Source organism: Oncorhynchus masou, chromosome 29 (assembly GCF_036934945.1).
Source record: "Oncorhynchus masou masou isolate Uvic2021 chromosome 29, UVic_Omas_1.1, whole genome shotgun sequence".
In the NCBI taxonomy this organism is placed as follows: Eukaryota; Metazoa; Chordata; class Actinopteri; order Salmoniformes; family Salmonidae; genus Oncorhynchus; species Oncorhynchus masou.
The window spans coordinates 73739264-73766982 of record NC_088240.1 but is presented as its reverse complement, the minus strand read 5'-3'; the positions used below and the strand labels follow the sequence as shown (position 1 = coordinate 73766982).

The following is a 27719-nucleotide window of genomic DNA, read 5'->3' as shown; positions in this document are numbered from 1 at the left end:
ACAACCAAACTTGATATGAACATGCTTGAGAATAACCTGCACTGTTGATTCTAACTATTCTCTCACTCCAGGTGACTCGTGGCTGTGTGGTGGTTGGGTGAACCACACTCGCTGCAGGCCTTTCCCAAAGACTAAATATGGATGCTACCAGCCTTCTGTAATTTCCATCAGACCGGGATGGGAATCCTCTTCCCCCCCAAAGCTGCATTTAACATTTGGCCTGCTGCACCACTTGGACTACTGCCAGGACCACGGCTGGCATCATGTTCTGACCCAGCGGCTGAATGGACCCTACGCACAATGACTCGTACTTGTAAAACAAAAAAGGACTTCATTTTACTACAGCGGGGTCTGATATAGATGACTGGTGTATTTTTATCCGATGCGTTTAATGTAGAAAATTTTGCGTTAACAATCTCAATTAAGAACTCCAGTAACATGGCCTCTGGTTATGTAGCTTGTGTCATCTCAGAGGGAGGGGATCTATGGGTTCACCCTCTGATGGCTCTGTAAAGTATGTCCCCTAACTCCTGCTATTAGTGTTACAAGTTACATTGGAGTCTCCTAAACATAATGCCTGGTTCCTATGGAACGAGAGGTTTAAACACTGTTTTTAAATGTGAGGGGAACTTTGAATGCCACTCAGTATTGACAGCCTCCCTCAAAGCATCTTTCAATCATACCTTTTTCCACAAGTAAAACACAACGGTTATTCCACACGTTTTTCCTAACAGGAAGTATAAAGCAGTGACATCCTCAGAGGCACCAGTGTATGAGACAACTGCCTTATTACTAGAGAGAGCTGCTGGTCACTTATAAAATACACATCTCTGTTCTCTTACTGTTCTAATCCTCTAGATTTTGTTGGATTAGGAAATAAAACAATTTCTCTTCACATGGCCTCAGTCAGAGGGATAAACTGCTAGTCAGTTGCCATGTCTCAAGGGCTGCCCGCTCGCCCACTCAAACACTCCCTAGGGTACTGTGGAGTTACCAAAGTAGACTGAATTTAACAGAGACTCTTTTCGCATAAAGAACTAATCTAGACTGTTAAGGCCTGACATATATTGTTGTTTTAAGGATGATTGTATGGGGAAGCAGTCAGTTTACATAGTTAAGCTGTTCTCATAACGATCAAGACAAGTGGCATAGCCTAATAAAGTACGCAGGCTGATATTTATTGGGACGACTCATGTACTGGAGGCAGCTCTGCAGTGGTCACTAGCTGGCACAGCCAGTCATACAATTTGATTTGAAACCCAACCACGCTGCTAAACATAATGCCAAATTGTTGTTGTTTTTATTAATTTTTACAATATAGCCAACTTTGAATTTGTAAGTCACCCATTTAGTGGAAACCGCTCAGTTCTGCCTCCAGGGCAAGACTCACGACAATAAACATCAACCTGCATAAAGTACATGGAGACATTGCTCACTGTTATTCTTATTCTGATGTGATAGTTCCCCCCAGAGGATATGTACATGCATGACAATCACACACCAGTCATAGACATGAATGAATGTCAAACATCATATTCTTGGGTCTCTGTGACAGCCTATGGGTAATACATTATCAGTCTAAAAACGTTTGAAATCTTTTACCAAACAATACTTGTGACATGGATTGTTTTGGACTAGTAACAGCCAAATTATATTTAGTACACAGGTAGGATTAAAAGTGGTCAGTCTTTAAATGAGGGTGGATTTTTAGAACACAGCTCTCAATAGATGTTGCACTCAAGTGTGAACGGGGAAATATGGGTCAGGGGCACTGCATTGTCTTATATGCATAATTTATGTCATTCACTTTGTGAATCCACAAATTGTACCCGTTCTCCAGCCCCAATGGTAAGGCTGGTAATCTGGGGCATTACTAAATCAAGCACCTTGTGAGGACAACTATTCCCATGGTTGTATTTAAACTGGACTTCTGAATTTTCATTAACTGGAGTTAAGATATGTAATTTAAAAATATATATATTTCGTTTTTTTAACATGAGGATAACATGTAGAGGTAATATTGTGAAATCGGCTTACAAAAGGATAGATTCTGCAAAAACGATAACTGCGTTTACAGCTTTTCTTTTGCACATGATAAAGCCATGCATTGTAAATACATTTTCTGGTCTTCCTGACAATTAAAAGCCATTGGTGAGTGGAAGTATTTGAATGAGTATTGTTCTACCAGCTAAATCATAACCTACTTATAATATTAACGATAATATGGCCATTAATGATAATTCTTTAGTCTTCCAAATGTACCCTATGACCTCTTACAAAGACAACTCAAGTAAAATATTTAATTTTAATATGATTGTATTTTTGCTCTTTTGGTGAAAACAATGTTTTAGTGGAAGTGAAAACACATTTTAAACCAATACATACATAGATTATTTCTTAAGGAATCATCTTTCATTCAGTGAAAAAAGTCAAGCAAGTCCACAAACTGCATTGTCCTCTTCTACCCGTAACATAGTAAATGATAGGCTTGCCTGCCTGCGTGAGCCATGGAAAAACCACTGCTTTGAATAGGGCCTAGACTGGGCCCTGCTGTGGGTCCATTTCAGTGTTAAGTCCTTTGGGTGTTTTTCAGTTTGTGCCAGAGAAAAGCAGCGGGCCTACAAAACACCTGCCCACAGTGACAGGAGAAGGGCATCCGGCACTCTTTCCTCAGCTTCAAAGTTATGCTGTCACCTGGACATCGAGTCGTGTTGGAAGCTCCAACCATGTGCTGTGCGAGGCACTTTGCCCCGTCAAAGGTCTCCCCGCAGGCAGTGCATATGTAGCGGGTGGCCTGGGCGTGCTGGAGGTAGTGGCGCAGGAGGTGCAGCCGCCGCAGGAACGACCTACCACAGTGGCAGCGGTACCGACGGGAGCCCCGGTGGAGGTAGCGGTGCTTCACACTGAGCGAGGGCTGCTGCGAGACGGCGCCGCACTGGCGGCAGGTGTAGGTGCACTTGGAACGCCAGCTCATCTTCATGCGTTTCTCCAGGGCCAGCTCCTTACTTCTATTCACAAACATACACATGATGCTTAGAGGGGCTGGGGCAAAGGCAAGGGTAAGGGGGGAAGACTGCGCTAGAGGGGGGGTATGGACAGGTGAGAGGTGGATCATGGTGATTTTCCCCGGGGCAGAGGCTGAGGCAGGTCTAGGGGATGGGGTGGTGGGGGATCTGATAGGGTCCATGGCTAGGGCAGTGGGCCTGGGTGTCTGCTGTTGGACAGATTTTTCCTGATGGACAGTCTGTTGCAGAAGGTTAGAGAACTGCCCAAGGGGCTTTGCTGTATTAGTATGCGTGGGTGCTGTGACCTGCGTTTTGGGGGGGTTGGTCTGTGGGGCAACTGGGACCAGCCTGGCAATTTTCGCTGGACCACCACCAGTGTTGTCAATGAGCAAGGTGGCCACCACAGGAATGGCTGGCTGGGAAGAGGTGGTGGTAGACAGCATTACTCTAGGCAGAGAAACAGACTGTCCAGCAGGTGTTAGCTGGCCAACTGCACAGTGGCCCTGATCAGACACTGGGACTGGGGCCAGTCGTTTCAGCTCCTTATTTCCACTACTGCAACACATCAGGGTGGAGCTACTGGGGCTCTGCTGGCCTGAGGTGGTAGAGATAGTCATGGGTACGAAGGAGAAAGTGGTAGCGGAGGACCCACCAGCTTGGGTGACCAGCTTGTCAGCGTGAGCTAAAACAATATGGTCCACCAGACTGCCCTCAGTAAGAAAGTAAGCTTTACACATAACACATTGGATGCCCTTCTGCTTATTGCAGTACTTCATGTGATGTTCCAGACTAGTGAAGGGCCCTCTGCCGCAACGGACACAGGCACCGTTGTCAGGCATCTCTGTGACTGGGCTCTGAACTCGGAATTTGGTACTGTGATAGGAAATCATATGGTTGGCCAGGACATCACTAGTAAAGAACAACTTGCACACAGAACATTGGATGCACTTCCTCTTAGAGCAGGTCTTCATGTGGTTGTCCAGATTAGTGAATGGACCTCTGCCACAATAGAGACAGGTACCTTCAGGGGTCTCTGAGTCTGTGCTCTGGACTTGGTATGGGATGCTCTGGACTTGGTATGGGGTGCTATGGACATGGTATGGGGTGCTATGATAACAAACCATATGATCAGCCAGGACCGATTCAGTAGGAAAAAAAACTTTGCACACAGAGCATTTTAAGCCCTTCTGCTTAGAGCAGGTCCTCATGTGGATGTCCAGACTAGTGAATGGTCCACTGCCGCAATAAACACAGACACCTTGGTCAGAGGTCTTTGATGTGGCACTGTGATATTTAAGATTATGGTCCACCAGAGATTTCTCAGAAGGAAATTGGACTTTGCACTCAGAGCATTGGAAGGACCAATCCCTAGAGCAGCTCCTCAAATGGAAGTCCATATCAGTGAATGGCCCTCTGCCGCAAACCGCACACATAGTGGAAAGCTGTCCGTGAACTGAAACGTTATGGTTCTGCAGGGCCTTCCTATTATGGAAGAGTACCCTGCACTCAGTGCATGTAAGGCCTTTCCAACTGCAGCCTCTCAAATGAACGTCCATATTAATGAATGGCCCTGTTCCACAATAGATACACGTAGTGGGATCAGGGACATATGGCGGGGGTGTGTCTTTTTTGGGACAGTTGTGGTTTTTGTAGATGGCCAGATCGGGGAAGACCTGGCGGCAGAACTCACAGGCGTACATTTGGCCCGATATGGCTTCAGAGTGAGTCCGAACCTGATGGTCCAACATGGCCATCTCGGTAGGAAAGACGGCTTGGCATAAAGAGCATTGAAAGTCCTTCTTCATATTGCAGGTCTTCACATGAAAGTCCATATTATGATACGGTCCTTTGGCACAATAGATGCAATAATAAGGCTTGACCTGGGACAACTTGGTCTTGTGCTGCGTAGTCCGGGATGGCCGGGTCTTGGCGTTCCGTGTGCGTACAGGAGTGTAAGAAGACCCACTGGATTCCCCAGTGCTGCTGGACCTCGAGTCAGAATCTGATAACTCTTCTGGGTCAAATTCTGACTCCCGCTCAGACGAGGAGGGCTCACCCTCTTGGTCAATAAGCGTCTCAGCATCCTCGTCCTCTTCTTCGCTGTGGATGTCATTATTCCTATCCTCCCCCTGTTTGCTTTTAATTTCCTCCTCCTCTTCACTCAGCCTGATGTCCTCCTCATCGATATCTGTTTCCCCGCTGCTCTCTGTTAACCTGTTGTTGTCTGTTCCTCCAGCGCTCTCAGTGTCTTTGCTATATTCACCCCCCTCTCCATCGTTCATCCCCTCATCCCACTGGAGGGGGGCACAATCAACCTCAACCCCTCTCTCCAGTTTGACACGGATCCTCAGTGAGGGAGTCAGAGTGGAGGGGTCTGGTTTGACATCTTCCCCCTCCTCCGATTCCTCCAGCCTATGTCTTGTCTTTGACACTCTCCCATTGCTTTCCATGCTGTATGTATGGTCTCGGGTCACCACTGAAGGTGGAGTACACTGTGCATTTAAAGTCTCCTCCCTTCCATTCAAGCCATCATTTGAGGTGTCCTCATGGTCAAGAGCCACCACTGAAGGAACAGTATGCTGTCCCTTTAAAGTCTCCTCCCTTCCATTCAAGCCATCATTTGAGTTGTCATCATGTTTGAGGGCCAAGGCTGAAGGAAGAGTATACTGTCCCTTTAAAGTCTCTTCACTGCTATTCAAGACATTATTTGAGATGTCCCCAAGGGGTGTATTTAACAACTCAGTGAACAAGTGTATTCCTATGTGCTTGTTGAGATCCCACAAGTTGCTGAAATGCAGCTGGCAGTTGCTGCAATGGAGGACTGAGTTTGAGTGTGCGTTGACTAGGTGCATAGCCAGTGATACTGTGCGACTGAAAGTCACCCGACAGATGTTGCAGGACGTTGAGACCTTGGACCTGTGGCTCTCAAAGTGTTCGATCAACTCCTGGCCAGACCTGAATTGCACGCCACATTCCCAGCACTTTCCCCCCAGCTCCATGAAATGCATGCCGTAAGTAGAGATGCTGTTCCCTGACAGGTCACAGTCATCGTCGCTCGAGTCCTCTGGCATAGAGAACGGACGTGGCACAGAAAACCTGGGGATCTCCTGCAATTCACAGCAAAATGACTTAGAGACAAAGTGAGTAATTTAATCAATCAATAGTTTACAAAGTGATGACTGTTGACTGACCACAAATATATTATTGTTTATTGTACATATGAGGCAGACACTGGTGAACGTCAATAAATAGAGCCCTGGAAACAGTCTACAGAAAAACACAGCATACTCAAAGCCTAACAGCCAGAGTAGTTTTTCTGTATTTTTTTCTGTAAATGGCATTTTATAGAAGTATGCAGACACTTTGTGATTTCGCTTGTTTTTGAGAAACTTACCCCACCAGCAATGCACATGACATTCTGTCATTCCTAACATTAATCACACATTAATCACACCTTTTTTTTGTGAGACTCGAGCAGTTTTCCCTATAAATCTGTGCCACTTCTCCATGTAGCCTGTGCATATGCACACAGAAAAGTATCATGGGTTACACGGAGAAGTATCATGGGTTACACGGAGAAGTATCATGGGTTACACGGAGAAGTATCATGGGTTACACGGAGAAGTATCATGGGTTACACGGAGAAGTATCATGGGTTACACGGAGAAGTATCATGGGTTACACGGAGAAGTATCATGGGTTACACGGAGAAGTATCATGGGTTACACGGAGAAGTATCATGGGTTACACGGAGAAGTATCATGGGTTACACGGAGAAGTATCATGGGTTACACGGAGAAGTATCATGGGTTACACGGAGAAGTATCGCTCGAGTCACACAAAATGGAATATAACGTTGCGGATAAAGTTCGGAATCACACTATACTGAGAGAGTTGCTATTTTTCAAAAACATACGTACTTAGGTGTTTTTGGAGCCTTTTTTCATGTTTTATAATGCCCCTGAAACTGCTGAACAAGCATGAGGAAGTATATAGTATTTGGTTCAAAAGAGTGAACTTCTCCTTTAATAGCCTACATAAGGAAAACATATAAAATTACCAAGTGTACAGGTGTAGAAATAAAACTGAGATTTTCAGAGGGTTCCCTGTCCTGCAGATGAAAAAAAGAGAGAAAATAACAAGGCAGCCAATGGAGAGGGCATTGAGAGAGGAAAGAGAGAAGTATAGATAGGGATACATTCAAGATTGATACAGAGACTATTCCATTTCCATGCCAGGCTGAATTGATTGAAAGGGAATTTGGGGTAAACAATGAAAAATTCCTCAAACAAATTATCAAAATTGACAGCCATCAAAATGATATGTACTCTCCCGCTGTACATAATTTGGGATGGATGACATCCCACTGGGAACACTGATAGGATATCATTGATAACTGTAGTCTCTGGCCTGTATCAACTCTGTTTAAAACAACTCACCGGTGGGTTCTGCTTGTGGGCTTTGATCACGTCCTCCAGTATCTCCACCTCTACCTCTGCCCCCAAGGTCTCCCGAATCACTATGTCTTCCGAAGGGATCTCCATAGCAACCGTATACTGGCTCCCTACATTTTGAGGGACACAAAGTAAGCAAAAAGAAGTCCACACAGACAGTGACTGACAGACACACATGATATAGTGACATGGAGAAAGTCAGAATAACTTGCTACAGTATTACCACAGATAGAAGAAGGGTTAGTTGCCAGTTTGTTTGACATTACTGTGTAGACTGTGATAGTTAAACTCCCAAAGGCAAAACATTAGTTCTAATGTCACTTTCTGCAAAATGTTGCTAATATTGGCCAAGGGGGTTGTTAACTTCCATGATATTGTCCAGCTAAGTGCCCGAGTGACGCAATGGATGAGGCACTGCATCTCAGTGCAAGAGGCGTCACTACAGTCCCTGGTTCGAATCCAGGCTATATAACATCCAGCCGTGATTGGGAGTCCCATAGAGCGGCGCATAACTGGCCCAGCAGCATCCGGGTATGGTCGGGGTAGGCCATCATTTTTTTGTTCTTAACTGACTTGCCTAGTTAAATAAAGGTTAGATCTCCTCTCTGCTGGTACTAGCGTTAGCTAGGCTAAAGTTATCAAAAATATATGTTTTTATTCAGACAATCTAGGGTGTAATCATTAGTGCAAACAGTTGCAAATTGGACAAATTCTGGTAGGTCCCGCCCCGTTTTGTTTGCTTCCGTTTCCGAAACGATTTGTAACAGAATAGCGTCATGAATACCCCCCTAACTAGATATGAGACAACCAGTTATTCAAATTATGTACTTCAGACTACACAGGTGTGTAGCTCGATCGCTCACGAACGTACAAGTTAACTCTCAAATGTGAGGATCACGTTACAATGTATCTCCAATGTAATGACGCGCTCAATGCTGTTGTTATCGATCGAGAGAGAGCGCGTTCTCCCATTCGATAATGCCGTAGGTTTGGTGCACGTGCGAAATTGGCATTGATTCGTTTATTTTTGGACTTAAATTCCCTAGCTAACACCTACTACGAATTGTACATAACTATAACAACATTTGTAAAACAATTACCTTTTATGTCCCTTTTAAAACGTTAAAATTCCTTGCTTTGGCTTCCATCATTTATTCTCTATTTCCTGTTTTAACAGGAATGGGTGGAGTCAGTGTGAAGCCTACAGCTCCCAGTATGCACCAGTGGCCATCTTTGTAAACGCTATACTACAACTCCCAGTATTCATATTATACTTAACGATTTCCACACATTTGCAAAAAACAACCAAATAAACAAATGCATAATTAGGCTACACATACTGCTGTAGAAATGACACACTGTACCTTTGTTTACCATAATATAACCTCTGTCCATAAGGTCCTACTTTAATTTATGATTTAAATGTGATGCCAAGTTTTGATGCCATTTCAATTATGCCATTTTTATTATGTAATTAATTAATTATTAGGCCTATTTTATTAGCTAAGTGGGGAATTTAAATGAGTAAAAATAGGACTATATTGTTGTTAGGTAGCTAAATTACTTTTTTTAGGGTATTTGTAGGACACTTTTCTTCTCCACAGCTTAATGGGACAATCTAACGGCAATAATAAAGTCATGAAACATTTCTGCATTAGTATATGGTATCATACCATATAGGCATACAAAAAAACACGTGGTTCTATTTGATTATTATTTATTCCGTTTTGCATCACTAGCTAGGCAATATCCGCATAAAAACAATGTGCGCAATTTCCCACCCCAGAGATGTTTCAAACAAATTGATTTGTAGCAGATAAAATACTGTGCGTGATGACGCAGTGCACATAAAACTTATATTTATTGTTAAATCCCCATGTACCGAATAAAAAAAATCCAAGTTAAATGGGTTTCCATCTAAGTACCATCTACAACAAAAAACATGTTTTCAGGGCACTGGCTCATCACACTGGCTCATCACACATGCATGTATTGCTTTGAAGTCTGTGCACTGAAGCCAATTCACATGATTTATTCTAGGTTCATTTAGAGGTCTTTTCAAAATCCATCAGAAATTATTGTCATCAACATGTGACACCCTGTTATATATATATATATATATATATATATATGAGTATGATTAGTTAAAGTATGCCTGAACTACATGAACGGTGCTACAATTGACTAATTTACTAACAATTTACTAACCAAATTTCACACAGCATTTACAAACGTCAGAACTCCAATCAGTTTACAAAACATGGAATTATGTGTTGTATTCATTACGTCTTGCAACGGTAACAGTTTAACGTTTAAGAACCAAACGGAACGAAACAGGGAGGGACCTAGCACATACCTACTTGAATTTGTCCAATAGAAACTCTCGTATTCGTTGCAAAACGGAAAACGTTTTTGGCATAATGGATAATCCCCTGTCGTGCAGCAAAACCACACTGAACTGCCCGGAACTAATGTAGCCTAGTCAGCTGGATTCGTTTCCCAACGAAAGATTTCAGCGTTACCGTCTGTTTTTGCTTCCGTTTTGTGGATTCTATCTGGAAAGCAAGTAGCTAATCCTTCATGAAAACCTAATTAATCGCATAACGTAAGTGTTAACGAAAGGACTATGTGTATTGTAAAATGAATGACGAGTGAAAGTGTTTTAAATATATGCGTCGTTGGCCTGTAAAGACTGGCGTTCATTCAATCATTGTAATTCTCCCGGCTACAACTATGGCAATTTCCATGGTTTGTTCATGGCTGTTCGTGTAGTAGGTATATCGTCTATTTAGAATGTTCCTGTCCACTTTACCTGAACATCGAGTTGATCTAGCTAATACTAATAATAGACATTCACCACTTACCAAGAGGAGGTTTCGTATTGTCGTGGTCAAAGTTAAGTGTCCGGCTCCTGGTTCTCGGTTTCTCGAACATCAACTCCAAGACGAGCCTTTAATATCCAGATTCCCGCGTTGTTGCGGGATGATAGTCGTTCCATTGGAAACGTCTAGGAACAGCCCACTGCTTCAGACCCTTGCGGTCTGACGAAGTTGCAAATATATAGAATGTGCTTCCTCGACGTCTCTTCTAATTGCATGCCCCCACTTCTTCTTCAATTCATCAATGCTCAGGGGATATATGACTGTTTTTATTTGGAATTTGAGCACTGCGGGACACTACAAACACGTATGTTTTTCGAGCCCGCCATTGGCATTTCTGTTGCCGGAAGTGCGTCGACCCACCTGCAGCTACTTCCGCTTTTAAGAGCCAGGAATTGTGTATATAGCCACTCTTCAGATCCATTCCAACCAAATATATTTGTTACTGTAGCTAGCTGCTGCATATCAGTAGAGCAGTATCCATTACATTTAAACTGATGTTGTAGCTATCTGTTCCCATTTTATTTTGACAGTTGACCACAGTGTGCAACATGTCAGAATCTGGCCACAGTCAACCCGGCATGTATGGACAGGGACGGAGGAGAAGGCGACACCGAGACAGAGATGTGGGTCCCCCGGGGCAAAACCTCTCTGGTCCCGGTCGAGAATATATCCCCAGAGAACGCAGGGTAAGAACAAGAATGCACGGCTTTCCTATGCAGGAAAATTATCTCTATGGGCTTCTTTAGTTTATTGTAGTTCTTATCTGGTCTTTGAAGGATGTCAGTGAGGAGCTTCCAGGACCACTCCTTCAGAAGACCCCCATCATACTGGCCAAACCCCTTGGAGAACGTGTAAGGAGAGATGCTCTCGCTGAAGGTTGTTGTCTGTAAGATGACTGAAGGTTTTTACTGAATTCAGATGCATGGGTCTTGACAGTAAATACAACAACAAGTATAATGCATTGACTCTTGTTTTGTTTCAGTCCAAGCCTTCCAAGAGTGTACCCATCAGTGGAGGCCAGGCTCTGGAGAAGCCCATCATGCTCATCAAGACCAGGGAGGATGGGGGGAAACCAGGGACCCCTCCTGAGGTGGCTTCTCCGGCCTCTGGCTCTGGGGCCTCAAAGCCCAACCTGTCTACCAGATCCAAAACAGAGGCATGGGAGCAGCTGCTTCCAGCGGTGCTGTGGACCGTGAGTCAATACTGGTCAAAGACCACTGCTTTCTTTACTAGTGTCATCAGTGACCAGAGACATAATACAGACAATAAAAGAAAGGCCTCAGACCACCATGGATGCAGGACATGTCTACTGTTCACCAGCATTACCCTAGCCATTATAAGCATTTATTTACTGTAGCAGTGAATACAATCTCTAACATATGTATGTTACTTACAGCTGTGATTGTCCAGACCAAGCTCGTCCCCCCCTGAGAAGATGAAGCGTGACAGCGCCATGGTGTGACAGCGCCATGGAGGTAAAGCTCTTCTGAGTATCGTTGTCATGCCATACATATGTGTAACATGTGCAACTTTATTTATTTATTTATCAACTCCTAAATATGCAAGAACTGTACCATTTATACCCAGAGTTTTTAGGAGCTCAATGGTTAAGCACCTTACTGCTCAACACTTTTTTTTGTGAGTGCATAGGGAAAAGGGGGCCTGAATATAACATGGGTCAATTTTAGGGTAGCTTGAGGTAAAACGCCACCCTACCTCAAAAATATTTTTGGGGGGCACAAAATTAATCAATATGATGCTAACTAGTTAAAATATCCCACTAGCTAATGATTAGATCAATAGGGTAAATGCAGATAGCGACACCATGATTCAGCCAATTCATTTCTAGCCATTATGCCTTTTATTGGTTGGGCTACAGGTGATAATGTTTATTGCTAATAGCTTATCTGATAATATGGACTATGCATGGTCCAATATCTTAAAATGTAAAAATTCAGATGCTGTCAGAATAATTTTATTTTCATTCATTTTGGAGAAGAATGACCTTTTAAAAAATCGCAAGAACTGTGCTTCTCAGTCCTTATACATAAAAAATATCCGGGGAGACCGGACCCCCCTCTTAACCCCTTCCACTGCGACCTTTTTCCCCACTGGTACACATTTTTCCAGAGGAAACACGGAGCCAGAAAGACATGTTGTGTAACAGTTGTGTTGTCTTGTGTTACAGTACCTAAGGGACCAGACAGACATGTTGTGTAACAGTTGTGTTGTCCTGTGTTACAGTACCTAAGGGACCAGACAGGCATGTTGGTAGTGGGAGTCATTGGCCTGCAGGGAACAGGGAAATCCACCATCATGTCTCTCCTGTCTGCCAACGCACCTGAAGAAGACCAAAGGTATTGTTCTATTGGCACCTCCTTACATGGAGCTCTTTCCATCTATAAAGACAGGGAATATTGTGTTGTATATTGTACTTTATATTGTAAATGAATGTAATTCAATTTTAAAGTTAACAGTAACATATGGTTGTATTGTGTCTATGTCTGACAGGTCTATGTGTGTTTGTGTAGGGGCTATGTGTTCAGGGCTCAGACTCAGGAGATCAAAGAGAGAGGAGGGAACCAGAGTACGGGTATTGACTTCTACATTACCCAGGAAAGAGTCATCTTGGACACACAGGTCAGATTAAAGCATCAGCGGTTAAGGCGATTCACTTTATCTCAAATGTTGTATTTATTCATATACCATTCCTCTTGCTCCAATGTTATTTTCTATACAAATGTGTTCCTCCAGCCCATTCTTAGCCCTTCCATTTTGGATCGCCTAATCAACAACGAACGTAAGCTGCCTCCAGAGTACAATCTTCCTCACACCTACGTGGAGATGCAGGTCAGTGAGGGGCCAGCAGAGGGCACTGGGCAACAGAGGCTCTAAAGGAGAGCTACTTTATGTCTCATCTGATCCAGTCTCATGATTAATTTTTTCATCATTCTCTTCAGATCACTGCCTTCCTGTTCACAGTGTGCCACGTGGTCATTTTGATTCAATACTGGTTCACTGACATCAACATCTACAGGTAACCACCCCACCTGTCTGGGAAACAAGAGTCCATTAGCACTGATTCACTAATGGTTATCATGGGGTTTTCAAATCAGGGCATAGGATAGATAGGATCATCATTGGAGGGTAGTGTCCTGTGTCTGAGTGTATTTTGGCTGTGGCATTACATTTTCCACTCATCACCATGGAAAGGTTTTACACCCTTGAATCCATTGTGCTGTCACAACATTGAGAATGTTCTGATATCATATTCATGTTGTCGTTGTAGTGGTTGATGTGCTGTGTGAATATTCTGACCAGGTTTTATGAAGTGTCTCTGTGGTGATGATGATATTGTCTCTGACCAGGTTTCTCCAGACAGCAGAGATGTTAAAGCCCTCCACCCCCTCAGCCAGTCATGACAGCACTGGCTCCTCTGGCACCGAAGAGGGATCAGAGTACTACCCACACCTACTCACATAGGTGACAGACGCAGCAACAGACAGACACACACACACACACACTCTAGTTCCGGCTGAGTGTACTGAATGCTCAATAATGTATTGTTCTGTTGTCTAGTGTTCCTGCAGAACAAATCTCGTCGTGATGAGTTCTGTCCCAGAAACCTGAAGAAGATGCACATGGCATCCGGACAAGCTGATGTCCACTCCCATCTGAAATACAAAGGTTAGATTGGAGAGGATGTACCAACATGCTTATCACAACATTCACATATTTAAACACTATACTATTGTGTTGTTTCTATATTAGGATTCCTGCACGTGCATCTTTTTGAAGGGTGAAAAGTGCAAAGCAGTGACAAATGTCATTTAAAAAAAACATAAAGTGTGCAGACATGGGTTTAGTTAGCATGTATTGACTGATCATGTTCTGGTTTCTATATTTTCCCTGGACTGGACCGCGACTACCTGGAAACAGAGGTCAACATGTTCTTGCTGCCCCTCATGGAGAATGAGGGGGAGGACGCGCTAACCAAAGCAGGTCAGAGCAAATACCATGTCTTAGCAACTGCAACCTGGTCAAGATAAAGCAAAGCAGTTTGACACATACAACAACACTGAGTTACACATGGAATAAACAAACATACAGTCAATAATACTGTAGAAAAGGCTATATACAGTGTGTGCAAATGAGGTAGGATAAGGGAGGTAAGGCAATAAATAGGCCATGGTGGCGAAGTAATTACTATATAGCAATTAAATACCGGAATGGTAGATGTGCAGAATATGAATGCGCAAGTAGAGATACTGTGGTGCAAAGGATCAAGATAAATTAATAAATACAGTATGGGGATGAGGTAGTTGGATGGGCTATTTACATATGGGCTATGTACAGGTGCAGTGATCTGTGAGATGCTCTGACAGCTGGTGCTTAAAGCTAGTGAGGGATGTTCTCCTCTCTCATTCCTTTGTTATATTGATTCCCCATGTCTGTGTCTTGGTGTTTTGTTCTAGGGTCTGGGGCCGCCCCCCTCTTCTCTCTCCTCCCGGGCTACAGAGGACACCCCACCTTCTCTCTCAGGTCTCCAAGCTCTGCAGCCAAATCCTGTCCATGTCCCGCTGTCAGCTGTCACACACCATCCTCACAGAGAAGAAATGAGGCAAAGATATGGAAATGAGGCAAAACTGTACACGAAAATATGTTTGACTGTTATGTTGTGACAGGTTTCACTATGCAGTTCGCATCTGGGGCGGGGTGAAGAAGTCCTCAGCCCTGTCTGCTGAATACAGTCGTCTACCGGCCTAGCAGCACTGTCAACCTGTTATGAATATACTGGAGGAAATGGATGTCCCTGTCCTACACCAGGACCAGAAGAGACAGAGAGAGAGGTGGGTCTGGAGATGGACAGTGCCAGTTTTATTGGGCTTACAGGTTCAGTCAGTGGTGATGTGAGGTGCTTGATGTTGAGGAGATGTCCATCTCATTGGGAACATATGGAACCTCAGATAGTTCAACTTTGGTGGCTCTGGCTTTGTAACAGAGGGAGAAAGGGGACAGCTGATCAGATTCAGGTGTCAATGTGACAGTAAATAACCTTGCTAAGTGTCAGAAGATTCAGATGGTACAGAAAAGGAATGACTTTGAAAGATACATTCTGACTAACATGATGCAAATGGTGAAAGTAATATTTAGTAGAAGCATACATTGGTGTTTCATTTTTATTTCAAAATATGTGATTGTCTAAAGTATTTGTTACCGGTTCACCTGAAATGTTATGATGGTTTATTATGTAAAGATGGAGCTGAGATTCATTACAAGACACTTCTGCAACTTGAAAATAATTTATAAAAATGATATAATCATTAACATTAATGAAAGATATACTCTGTTATCTCCCTTCTGATGTAGTAACATTAGAATACTGTAAGAACATTCTGAAAGAGTATAAAATCCTTTCTATTCCACAACCTTTCCATTTCAGGCAAGTAATATTGATTAAGTCTTAATCTTAACTAGGATTATTTTCAAATCCAGAAGCAAAAAAATATTTTTTGATTACGCAATCATCTCAAAACATCAAATTTGACTGTCATGGTGGTGATTGAATCCTTTAAAAGATAATAGACTTCATGCTGTAGGTTATAGAGATTAAATTGGTATGAATATGCAAAAGGAAGCATAGTATTTTATGTATATATTTGGGCAAGATATAGTTTCCTTGTATATTTAAAAGGCATTTATGAAAACACATCCCTCGATCTTGATAAACATAATCAAAACAGTCTCTTTGACAGTATCTCACTCATCGGCCTTCTTCAGTAAGTTTTGCACATCTTCAGACCATCAATGTTGACCCAGCTGCCTTGGTCAGAATGTTGATGCGTCTTTGCTCATCTCCTTGTTCAGAGGGGACTTGAGGACTGCTTTCAGCTCCTCCACTGGCACATTTGTTTTCCCAGCAAGGCTCTGCAGAGACTCATTATTAAGACCAAAAGCCTGATAGTACATTCTGATCTCCCATACCAAGATGGTTATGTCTACACTAACGGAGAGACCTGAAATTGGTATTGTTGCCCCACAGCCAGATACAAGAGCTGATCCCCATATGTTGGCTTGGAGAGCCTCGTTCTTCCTCTGGTTGGTTTTCAGGCTCATGTTGGGAATGGCTAACATCAGGACATGCCTCTTGAGAACAGAAAGTTCCTTCTCCATTGTCTCCACCAGTTTGGGGAAGTCATGGAGAGGTACTGAAATTGGAGATGAGGAAGACCTGAGGAGACTCCACACCATGATACTAGAAGTCCTAAGTTGAGCAAAGCATATAAAATGAAGACCAGTACAACCACAACAGTAACTGTATTTCCACTAACTTGTCCAGTGATAAAAAAAGGGCCACTTTTTAACATAAGGCTTTATTCTACACCAGCACCTTACCAGTGTCTACATACACTGAGTGTACGGGACATCTGCTCTTTCCCTGATGTAGACATACCAGGTGAAAGCTATGATCCCTTATTGATGTTACCTGTTAAATACACTTCAATCAGTGTAGATGAAGGAGATGAGACTGGTAAAATAAGGACTTTTAAGCATTGAGACAATTGAGACATGGATTGTGTACGTGTGCCATTCAAAGGATGAATGGGCAAGACAAACTATTTAAGTGCCTTTGAACTGGGTATAGTAGTAGGTGCCAGGTGCACCAGTTTGAGTGTGTCAAGAACTGCAACGCTGTTGGGTTTTTATGCTCAACAGTTTCCCATATGTATCAAGAATGGTCCACCACCCAAAGGGCATCCACCCAACTTGACACAACAGTGGGAAGCATTGGAGTCAACATGGGCCACCATCCCTGTGGAACGCTTTTGACATATTTTAGATTCCATGGCCCAAGTGCAACTCAGTATTAGGAAGGTGTTATTAATGTTTTGTACACTCAGAGTACATGCAACATTGTCATATTGCAATGAGAACATAGCATTTTACAACATCATGTGACTCAATAAGGGAATACCCGAATAAAGTGCCATAAGGGATGGATGCAGATTAACACAAATATTCTTTACTTAGTTTATAACTAATGATGTTACACTCGCCGAATAAGCAGCGCATGAGTGAAGTCTTTATGAAAATAAATCATGTTTCTATGTACCATTGCGCTCAAACTAAAAATGTTGGTGTGTTAAACCAATATACCACCAATAAAGGGTGGTTTGAACACAGAATATACAAAACCTCCCAACTTCCGCTTTCATTTTTTTGTTTTTCAGCAGGCCAGAGAATAAACTAACACAAACGTTTCGTTGTCCACCTTCTTCAGTGTATGTCTGGTTTCAGACAGCAGTTATCTAGAATGAGACACAGCTGGGAATTATAGTAATCAACGGGACCAAGTTTTACAAAACTTTTCTAGTCAGATTATTAAATGTTAGAATTGGGTATTTCAAAACTGAAAATTAGATTCTAATCCTTGACACATGAATTATTTGTAAACAACAGTTGATTAACAGTTGGTTGGCATTCTCACATGTTCGTGGAGTGGATCATGTACTCCCCTATAAAAGACACTTGAAAGATATCAAATCTATATTGAGCAAGTTGACAGAGTCCCAATCAGGGTAGCTAAGCGAGAGAACTGAATCTTGAGCAGAAATAACACTGGGGACTCTGTCAACCACGTGCGACAGAAGTAAAATGTAACCTTTTATTTAACTAGGCAAGTCAGTTAAGAACAAATTATTATTTACAATGACGGCCAAACCCGGACGACGCTGGGCCAATTGTGCACCACCCTATGGGACTCCCGATCACAGGCGGTTGGTATACAGCCTGGAATCGGACCAGTGTGCCTGTAGTGACGCCTCAAGCACTGAGATGCGGTACCTTACACCGCTGCACCACTCGGGAGCCCAAGAGTTGTGTTCTCTTTTGAAATCAAAGTTACCTCATTCCTGGAGTTTCCAGATGTAGCCTAAGCTACATGCCATGATCTAAATAAACATGAGTAGCCGGTGCATTTTATTTCAAATAGGTATCCAGCCTATTTGTCAGATAAACCATAGCCTACAGCTCAAAATATGTTTTACTTAGCAGAGTAGGGAAGATCATAACAATTCCTTGAACTCTCTACAAACCCACTCAATCTCTAAACCAGATTTGATCAATTTTAACCACTTAATTTGAACTGTACAATCAAATCAGCTGTAAGCAAAAATGGTGATAAGGTTAAGAAAATGACACTGACAATGTGATATCATTCGGAAACAATCGAGTTTATAAATGTAGAATAACATTGCATTCATACGTTGCTTCATAAGCACTAGTCTATACATACTGTTGGCTTGCAATTAAACACATTTACACGAAATAGACCATTTTTACATTAACTTCACAAGCATGTTGACATCAGTCTTGTCCTGGATGCAGAACTGAACGATTTCCCCTGTTGGGGATTAATCAGAATTAGTTGGGTAACATAGATAAGATGTTTTATTTTCATGATATGCTTATGAGTTATTTCTCATAAGAATGTATTTTGTTGTACTATAGTGGTGGCCATTTGCAGTTATTTGTTCTCTGTCAGGACTAAGTTGCTTGGGCCGCAGAGAGGGGAGAGGTCAAGGTGTCATAATTGGTTCCCCATCAATCATCCCTTCACATGGTTTAAAATATATGTTTACAAATGATCTCTTGGCTCCACTGTGTCTGTGTGCCAGTCACTCCCTACTTTTCCCACCGGGGAGAGGAGGATGGCAGAGTCTGGAACCATTCTATGTTCCTTATCTTGACCTAGAGGCTCACTTTCCTCTCCGTGAGCTTGTCCAGAATTGGTTGTATTTAGAATGAGAGTATCAAAAATGACAATTTGATATATATCATTGAGTGGGGGTAATGTCTTGGTACCATTTTGTACCAAGGATGAGATAAGAGCTTTGTTTATGAGACCAAACTGAACAATAATTTATAGCCAATTCTGTCTGGCTATGGGATATTCCTCTCTGAAGTAAAGTCTTTTTTTGTAAGTTCCTATGACCTGTGGTTTGTCATGTCGACTAGGGGGAGGGGGGGGTGGATCTTTGCTATAAAGGATCCCAGTTGCCATTATGTTGACCACTCTCAACTTTTCATTAGAGATACTGAACTGTTGAAAGTCAAAATGCTATTGCAAAAGATTAATTATTATTAAAGGTGAAGATTAAGCACACAACTCTGACTGGTGTATGATTTGCTCTCTCATCATTTGGTAATTAAGGAAATTTCCGCGACACCCCTTAGATAGGCTGGCTATATTGTAAGAAATTAATGAAAACAATTTTTGTCCTAATTTAGGGTGAGCAGTGTGGTTAGGTTTAAAATCTGATGTTGTGGCTGTGCCAGCTAATGACCACTCTGCAGAGCTGCCTCCAGAAGTAGACTACAATAAATGTAATAGAGGTAACACAATAAGAGTAACAATAACGAGGCTATATACAGGGGGCACCGGAATCGGGGCAGTGCGGGGGGTACAGGCTAGTTGAGGTAATCTGTACATGTAGGTGGTGGCGAAGTGACTATGCATAGGTAATAAACAAACAGCGAGTAGCAGCAGTGTACAAAGGGGGGGTCGGGGGTCAGCCATTCCCAGTTCACTCCCTAACTCTTTCCCTTGGCCCTAACCCTTAGATGTTTGTAAATGTGTAAGCAATGCGGTGTAAGCTCCACCACTTTCCTGATTTATACCTATCCAGACCATTCAGGAAAATCAGAGTTAAGTCAGGGCCAGGGAGGAGGGATAGGGAGTGAATTTGGACCAGCAAATAATGTGTATGTGCCACCTAAGAGTTTCAATTCAGTTTTTTTGTGTTCATTCAGGTTGAAGTTCAGTGGAAGAGAAGCAGGTGTCCATTGTGACCATGAAGGAGGACACTGGCACTGCAGAGTGCCAGAAAAGACAGAAACCAAATAAGTGCAAAGGTACATGGACCTATATTTAATTTGTCACTGCACACAATATGGGTCTGGGCTGTCATCTCTATAGTACATAACTTTATCTTAGTTGTTTATTCATAAAAAAAAAGAAAGAATTTCACCTTTTTTTGAACCAGGTAGGCAAGTTGAGAACAAGTTCTCATTTACAATTGCGACCTGGCAAAGCAGTTTGACATAAACAGAGTTACACATGTAGTAAAACAAACATACAGTAAATAATACAGTATAAAAATAAGTCTATATACAATGTGAGCAAATGAGGTGAGATAAGGGAAGTAAATGCAAAAAAACAAAAGGCCATGGTGGCGAAGTAAAACACTGGAATGGTAGATTTGCAGTGGAAGAATGTGCAAGGTAGAGAAAAAATAATGGGGTGCAAATGAGCAAAATACATAAATACAGTAGTGGGAGAGGTAGTTTTTTGGGGCTAAATTATAGATGGGCTATGTACAGGTGCAGTGATCTGTGAGCTGCTCTGTTGACCGGGGTAGGGGTAGCCAGGTGGAAAGCATGGCCAGCCGTAGAAAAATGCTTGTTGAAATTCTCAATTATAGCAGATTTATCGGTGGTGACAGTGTTTCCTATCCTCAGTGCAGTGGGCAGCTGGGAGGAGGTGTTCTTATTCTCCATGGACTTTAGTGTCCCAGAACCTTTGTGAGTTTGTGTTGCAGGAAGCAAGTTTCTGCTTGAAAAAGCTAGCCGTGGCTTTTCTAACTGCCTGTGTATATTGGTATTGAAAAGTTGCATATCACCGGGGCTGTTCGATGCTAATGCAGAACGCAATATGATGTTTTTGTGTTGGTTAAGGGCAGTCAGGTCTGGAGAGAACCAAGGGCTATATCTGTTCCTGGTTCTACATTTCTTGAATGGGGCATGCTTATTTAAGATGGTGAGGAAGGCATTTAAAAAGAATAACCAGGCATTCTATACTGACAGGATGAGATCAATATCCTTCCAGGATACCCCGGCCAGGTCGATTAGAAAGGTCTGCTCGCTGAAGTGTTTCAGGGAGCGTTTGACAGTGATGAGCGGAGGTCGTTTGACCGCTGACCCATTACGGATGCAGGCAATGAGACAGTGATCGCTTAGATCTTGGTTGAAAACAGCAGAGGTGTATTTAGAGGGCAAGTTGGTTGGGATGAGATCTATGAGGGTGCCCATATTTACGGCTTTGGGGTGGTACCTGGTAGGTTCATTGATAATTTGTGTGAGATTGAGGGCATCAAGTTTAGATTGTAGTATGGCTGGGGTGTTAAGCATGTTCCAGTTTAGGTTGCCTACCAGCACGAGCTCTGAAGATAGATGGGGGGTAATCAGTTCACATATGGTGTCCAGAGCACAGCTGGGGGCAGAGGGTGGTCTATACGTACCAGCAATGACAGTGAAAGTTGACTTAAGTCATCAACAGCATGTATTGCTATGTTTGAGGCAACAATTAAAATACATTACCATTCTATTGTGTAAAAATAAAATGAATGATGACTGAAATATATATATATATATTTTTTCAGAATGCAAGGATAGGAACTGTGTAAGAACAGTGGAGACAGTGGTGAAGTCCAGAGTTAGGGAGGTTAGTTTGATTCTGTTCTAAGGGAAGAACATGGAAGGAAAGAACTGTTGTGACATTGATGTTATTTTAAAATAAACAGGTGAAAATAGTAGAAAGAGGAGGAAGGGAAGTGCTACTAAGGTACACAGTAGTACACTTTGGTAGACAGAAGGTGCTCTTTGGTAAAAGGGGTGAATTGGTCATCAAAAAGAAAGGAGGACTAAGGCACTCTTCATATACTTAATTAAAATGTCTTTATTTGTATGGCATGTTCAATAGAAACAAGGTTTTAAAAATCCACCGTGTTTCAGCTGCATGGCCTTCGTCAGGGAGTAGTACAAAGAAATAATACAATGTCCTCTTTTGAACAGCTATTCCAATTAGCCCTAATTTGAAGAGGGAGTGGTTACAAAATGGATTGGACACACCTAGTAAGCAATACTATACACATTAAAAAGTGAAATACTGTAGCTAAGTTATTATAAAAATACAGCTCCAAGCTAGAAGTATCAGAACACTTAGAAAGGTAGTTCTAACCTTAAATATGACTGGGAGAAGTGTCAAGAATAAGAAAGCAATATATTCCATAGTACACTAGAACACAGCAAAACATGAACAACCGTCTAAACAATTGAGCAAAATGTTCACTAGATGACAGCAAATGGACCCATCACAACCCTACAGGAAGGGTGAGAAATCAATATATTCGTTTAAACCAGGGTATTTAGTGGCATGTAGTTTGTAAATCCACATATTCATTTAAACCAGGGTATTTAGTGGCCTGTAGTTTGTAAATCCACATCTTCATTTAAACCAGGGTATTTAGTGGCCTGTAGTTTGTAAATCCACATCTTCATTTAAACCAGGGTATTTAGTGGCCTGTAGTTTGTAAATCCACATCTTCATCCATCTTGTATCCTTTTCCCTCTCGCTCTCATCCAACACTTCCCACACTGCCCCTACTCGGATGGTATCGCGCCGTCCCAACCTTCGCTCTCTCTCCCCCGCTACTTTCTCCTCTTCCATCCTATCATCTCTTCCCTCTGCTCATACCTTCTCCAACCTATCTCCTGATTCTGCCTCCTCAACCCTCCTCTCTTCCCTTTCTGCATCCTTTGACTCTCTATGTCCCCTATCCTCCAGGCCGGCTCGGTCCTCCCCTCCCGCTCCGTGGCTCGACGACTCATTGTGAGCTCACAGAACAGGGCTCCGGGCAGCCGAGCGGAAATGGAGGAAAACTCGCCTCCCTGCGGACCTGGCATCCTTTCACTCCCTCCTCTCTACATTTTCCTCCTCTGTCTCTGCTGCTAAAGCCACTTTCTACCACTCTAAATTCCAAGCATCTGCCTCTAACCCTAGGAAGCTCTTTGCCACCTTCTCCTCCCTCCTGAATCCTCCTCCCCCTCCCCCCTCCTCCCTCTCTGCAGATGACTTCGTCAACCATTTTGAAAAGAAGGTCGACGACATCCGATCCTCGTTTGCTAAGTCAAACGACACCGCTGGTTCTGCTCACACTGCCCTACCCTGTGCTCTGACCTCTTTCTCCCCTCTCTCTCCAGATGAAATCTTGCTTCTTGTGACGGCCGGCCGCCCAACAACCTGCCCGCTTGACCCTATCCCCTCCTCTCTTCTCCAGACCATTTCCGGAGACCTTCTCCCTTACCTCACCTCGCTCATCAACTCATCCCTGACCGCTGGCTACGTCCCTTCCGTCTTCAAGAGAGCGAGAGTTGCACCCCTTCTGAAAAAACCTACACTCGATCTCTCCGATGTCAACAACTACAGACCAGTATCCCTTTTTCTTTTCTCTCCAAAACTCTTGAACGTGCCGTCCTTGGCCAGCTCTCCCGCTATCTCTCTCAGAATGACCTTCTTGATCCAAATCAGTCAGGTTTCAAGACTAGTCATTCAACTGAGACTGCTCTTCTCTGTATCACGGAGGCGCTCCGCACTGCTAAAGCTAACTCTCTCTCCTCTGCTCTCATCCTTCTAGACCAGGGGTGTCAAAGTCAAATGGACGGAGGGCCAAATAAAAAATTTAGCTACAAGCCGAGGGCCGGACTGTTCGAATGTTCATTGAAAAATTTTTAAATGACGCATATAGTCTAGTGAACCTAATTGAACCTACTGAAAACCTAACAAATATATTCCAATATGATCAGATAAATAAAGCAATATTTTCTTATGGCTCTGTCAGTAATCTTTAATTTTCAACAGACACAAAAGACAAATTTCCTTTATATAAAAATCCCCATAACATGAACATTAAATGAAAGAAACCGGTATTCAAGGCACCATCAGTAGCCTATATTTTCTATTTTAGCAAAAGTGGGCTAAATTTACTTCAAAGAAAAAAACAATAATAGCAATTTTCTATCATCCACTCAACTGAAATATTTTTAAAATATAATTGGATTGAAATACAATAAAATAAAGTGCAAAAATCTATTAATCAAAAACAACACTTTGTTTAAGGAGAAGTAACATGCAGTGAAAACAAATATTAAACTTTAACTTTTAAACTTGAACTGAGTAAAAACTCTAAATATGTGATTGCACAGTAATGTTCACTTGTTTGAGGTTGAGGGTGATACTTGGTGGTGTCCCATCTTTTCCACAAGTTCATCAATGTTCGGGGTAAGGCTCTGAGCTGAGGAAATCCTCAGAATTGAGTGGAGGTGTTCAGCAGTAAGTCGACTTCTGTGTGATGTTTTGTTCAGGTTCATCAAAGAAAAAAGTTGTTCACACAGGTATGTGCTGCCAAACATAGACAACGTTTGAGCAGCCTGGATGCGCAGCTGGGGCATTGTGTCGGGGAGGAAACGGGCGAACTCCGCAGCACCCACTGCCGCATATTTTGCCCTCAGTGCATCATTGCATTGGAGGTCAATCAACTCCATTTGGAGGTTTGGTGGTGAGCTTTCCACGTCAACAGCAAATGGGTTACCGAGCAGTTCCAACCTGCTTTTTTGTGCTTCAAAGTCAGCAAATCGGCGTCGAAAGTCAGCGGCAAGCATACCTATTTTATCAGCCAACTGTGCGCTCGGGAACGCACTGGTAGAGAGCTTCTCTTTCATGGTCTGGCAGCTGGGAAAGTGGCTCAAATTTTCTTTCCGCATCTGCGTCTCCCACAGAGTCAGTTTGGTTTTAAATGCCTTCACTGTACTGTACATATCAGAGATGACATGATCCCGACCCTGCAGCTGCAAGTTCATTGCATTCAGATGACTCGTAATGTCACACAGAAAAGCCATTTCACACAGAAACATTTCGTCTCGGAGTTGTGTTGTGTCTTTCCCTTTGCTGTCCAAGAACAGACAAATCTCCTCACGAAGCTCGAAACATCTTTGAAGCACCTTTCCCTGGCTTAGCCATCGCACCTCTGTGTGATAAGGCAAATCACCATGCTCCGTTTCTAACTCCGTCAGAAATGCCTTGAACTGGCGGTGATTCAAACCTTTGGCTCTGATAAAGTTAACTGTGCGCGTGATGATGCTCATTACATGCTCCATTTTCAAGGCTTTACCGCACAACGCTTCCTGGTGTATGATACAATGATAAGCTGTCAGCTCACCTGTCGCTGTTGAAATGAAGCAGCCTACTGCTCGGTGCGTCACCGTTGCATTGTGGGAAATGTAGTATTGGTGCGTGTAAAAGATCTGCGGGCTGCCGGCTTGCTGCGGTCTGCGGGCCGGTTCTAATAATAAATCAAGATCATCCCAGGGGCCGTAAAAAACCTTCTCGCGGGCCGGATGTGGCCCGCGGGCCTTGACTCTGACATATGTGTTCTAGACCTATCGGCTGCCTTCGATACTGTGAACCATCAGATCCTCCTCTCCACCCTCTCCGAGTTGGGCATCTCCGGCGCGGCCCACGCTTGGATTGCGTCCTACCTGACAGGTCGCTCCTACCAGGTGGCGTGGCGAGAATCTGTCTCCTCGCCACGCGCTCTCACCACTGGTGTCCCCCAGGGCTCTGTTCTAGGCCCTCTCCTATTCTCGCTATACACCAAGTCACTTGGCTCTGTCATAACCTCACATGGTCTCTCCTATCATTGCTATGCAGACGACACACAATTAATCTTCTCCTTTCCCCCTTCTGATGACCAGGTGGCGAATCGCATCTCTGCATGTCTGGCAGACATATCAGTGTGGATGACGGATCACCACCTCAAGCTGAACCTCGGCAAGACGGAGCTGCTCTTCCTCCCGGGGAAGGACTGCCCGTTCCATGATCTCGCCATCACGGTTGACAACTCCATTGTGTCCTCCTCCCAGAGCGCTAAGAACCTTGGCGTGATCCTGGACAACACCCTGTCGTTCTCAACTAACATCAAGGCGGTGGATCGTTCCTGTAGGTTCATGCTCTATAACATCCGCAGAGTACGACCCTGCCTCACACAGGAAGCGGCGCAGGTCCTAATCCAGGCACTTGTCATCTCCCGTCTGGATTACTGCAACTCGCTGTTGGCTGGGCTCCCTGCCTGTGCCATTAAACCCCTACAACTCATCCAGAACGCCGCAGCCCGTCTGGTGTTCAACCTTCCCAAGTTCTCTCACGTCACCCCGCTCCTCCGCTCTCTCCACTGGCTTCCAGTTGAAGCTCGCATCCGCTACAAGACCATGGTGCTTGCCTACGGAGCTGTGAGGGGAACGGCACCGCAGTACCTCCAGGCTCTGATCATGCCCTACACCCAAACAAGGGCACTGCGTTCATCCACCTCTGGCCTGCTCGCCTCCCTACCACTGAGGAAGTACAGTTCCCGCTCAGCCCAGTCAAAACTGTTCGCTGCTCTGGCCCCCCAATGGTGGAACAAACTCACTCACGACGCCAGGACAGCGGAGTCAATCACCACCTTCCGGAGACACCTGAAACCCCACCTCTTCAAGGAATACCTAGGATAGGATAAAGTTATCCTTCTCACCCCCCCCCCCCCTTAAATGATTTAGATGCACTATTGTAAAGTGGCTGTTCCACTGGATGTCAGAAGGTGAATTCACCAATTTGTAAGTCGCTCTGGATAAGAGCGTCTGCTAAATGACTTAAATGTAAATGTTCATTTAAACCAGGGTATTTAGTGGCCTGTAGTTTGTAAATCCATATCTTCATTTAAACCAGGGTATTTAGTGGCCTGTAGTTTGTAAATCCATATCTTCATTTAAACCAGGGTATTTAGTGGCCTGTAGTTTGTAAATCCATATCTTCATTTAAACCAGGGTATTTAGTGGCCTGTAGTTTGTAAATCCATATCTTCATTTAAACCAGGGTATTTAGTGGCCTGTAGTTTGTAAATCCCAAAACTTTCCCTTTGGTTTAGCTGTTTAAGACGGTCCCCTTTCCTAATAGAGGCCGGAATATGATCAATACCCACAGCTTGTAGGGAGGCAGGGATGCCATGGTGTAAGGACTTGTAGTGCCTTGCCATGGGGTAGTCTACATTGCCTACCCGTATGGCATACTTGTGTTCCGCTAAGCGGTCTTGAAGGCGTCTCTTTGTCCGTCCAATGTAGAACACCTTGCACTGTGGACATTCCAATCTATAGAAAAATATACATAAAAGTTTGTTGAATTCTTCCATTTGACCTATCTTGGTAGATAGGTGGACCCAGGTGCGCCGCCATTTTCTGCCACTGCAATGAAACCAACAACAAAATGAACAAACCACATCATCTCCTAAAGCCCACTCCTGTCCCTATACCTGTGAAGGAGCTCTCTCATTCTCCATCTACTCCCCCACTTATCTCTATATAATAAATCCTCTTCAGTTTCCAAGTTGTGTCTGTGCTTTATGAGGATATTGTTAAGAATTATCCTATATTATCGTTTAATGGCATAAACTTCAACATGCACTATGACAGATCTACAAGTTGTACAATGAATCAGAAAAGCTGCAGAT

General features: G+C 43.3%; 2 protein-coding genes and 1 pseudogene across 6 annotated transcripts in view; 2 read left to right on the top strand and 1 right to left on the bottom strand.

Annotated features, from left to right (window-relative positions):
- The window catches only part of kcnn4 (potassium intermediate/small conductance calcium-activated channel, subfamily N, member 4), a 51699-nt gene extending 49529 nt beyond the window's left edge, over positions 1 to 2170 (top strand). For all 3 annotated transcript variants that reach the window (XM_064946094.1, XM_064946096.1, XM_064946093.1), the window contains one exon: positions 72 to 2170. In XM_064946094.1, coding sequence (XP_064802166.1) covers positions 72 to 101 — 30 coding nt within the window. In that variant the 3' untranslated portion in view covers positions 102 to 2170. The remainder of the gene's footprint in view (positions 1 to 71) is intronic.
- si:dkey-79d12.4 (zinc finger protein 521) lies at positions 2149 to 10671 on the bottom strand. 3 transcript variants are annotated; one of them, XM_064946090.1, is made up of 3 exons: positions 10324 to 10671; positions 7445 to 7569; positions 2149 to 6112 (listed from the first exon to the last, which is right to left on the bottom strand). In XM_064946090.1, the coding sequence occupies exons 1-3, from the start codon at positions 10391 to 10393 to the stop codon at positions 2570 to 2572; spliced, it is 3738 nt and encodes a 1245-aa protein (XP_064802162.1). In that variant the 5' UTR covers positions 10394 to 10671; the 3' UTR covers positions 2149 to 2569. The 3 variants fall into 3 exon arrangements, with proteins under 3 accessions (XP_064802162.1, XP_064802163.1, XP_064802164.1); XM_064946091.1 differs by lacking the exon at positions 10324 to 10671 and adding an exon at positions 8560 to 8643; XM_064946092.1 differs by lacking the exons at positions 7445 to 7569; positions 10324 to 10671 and adding an exon at positions 7066 to 7433.
- On the top strand, positions 9932 to 27591 carry LOC135520494 (nonsense-mediated mRNA decay factor SMG9-like; annotated as a pseudogene).
- Positions 27592 to 27719: the final 128 nt, after the last annotated feature.

Coding starts and splice junctions, on each gene's coding strand:
- si:dkey-79d12.4 (XM_064946090.1), bottom strand. CDS start 10,393: ATGTTCGAGAAACCGAGAACCAGGAGCCGGACACTTAACTTTGACCAC. Junction 7,570..10,323: donor CAATACGAAACCTCCTCTTG/GTAAGTGGTGAA, acceptor CTCAAAATGTAG/GGAGCCAGTATACGGTTGCT. Junction 6,113..7,444: donor CCCACAAGCAGAACCCACCG/GTGAGTTGTTTT, acceptor TGTGAATTGCAG/GAGATCCCCAGGTTTTCTGT.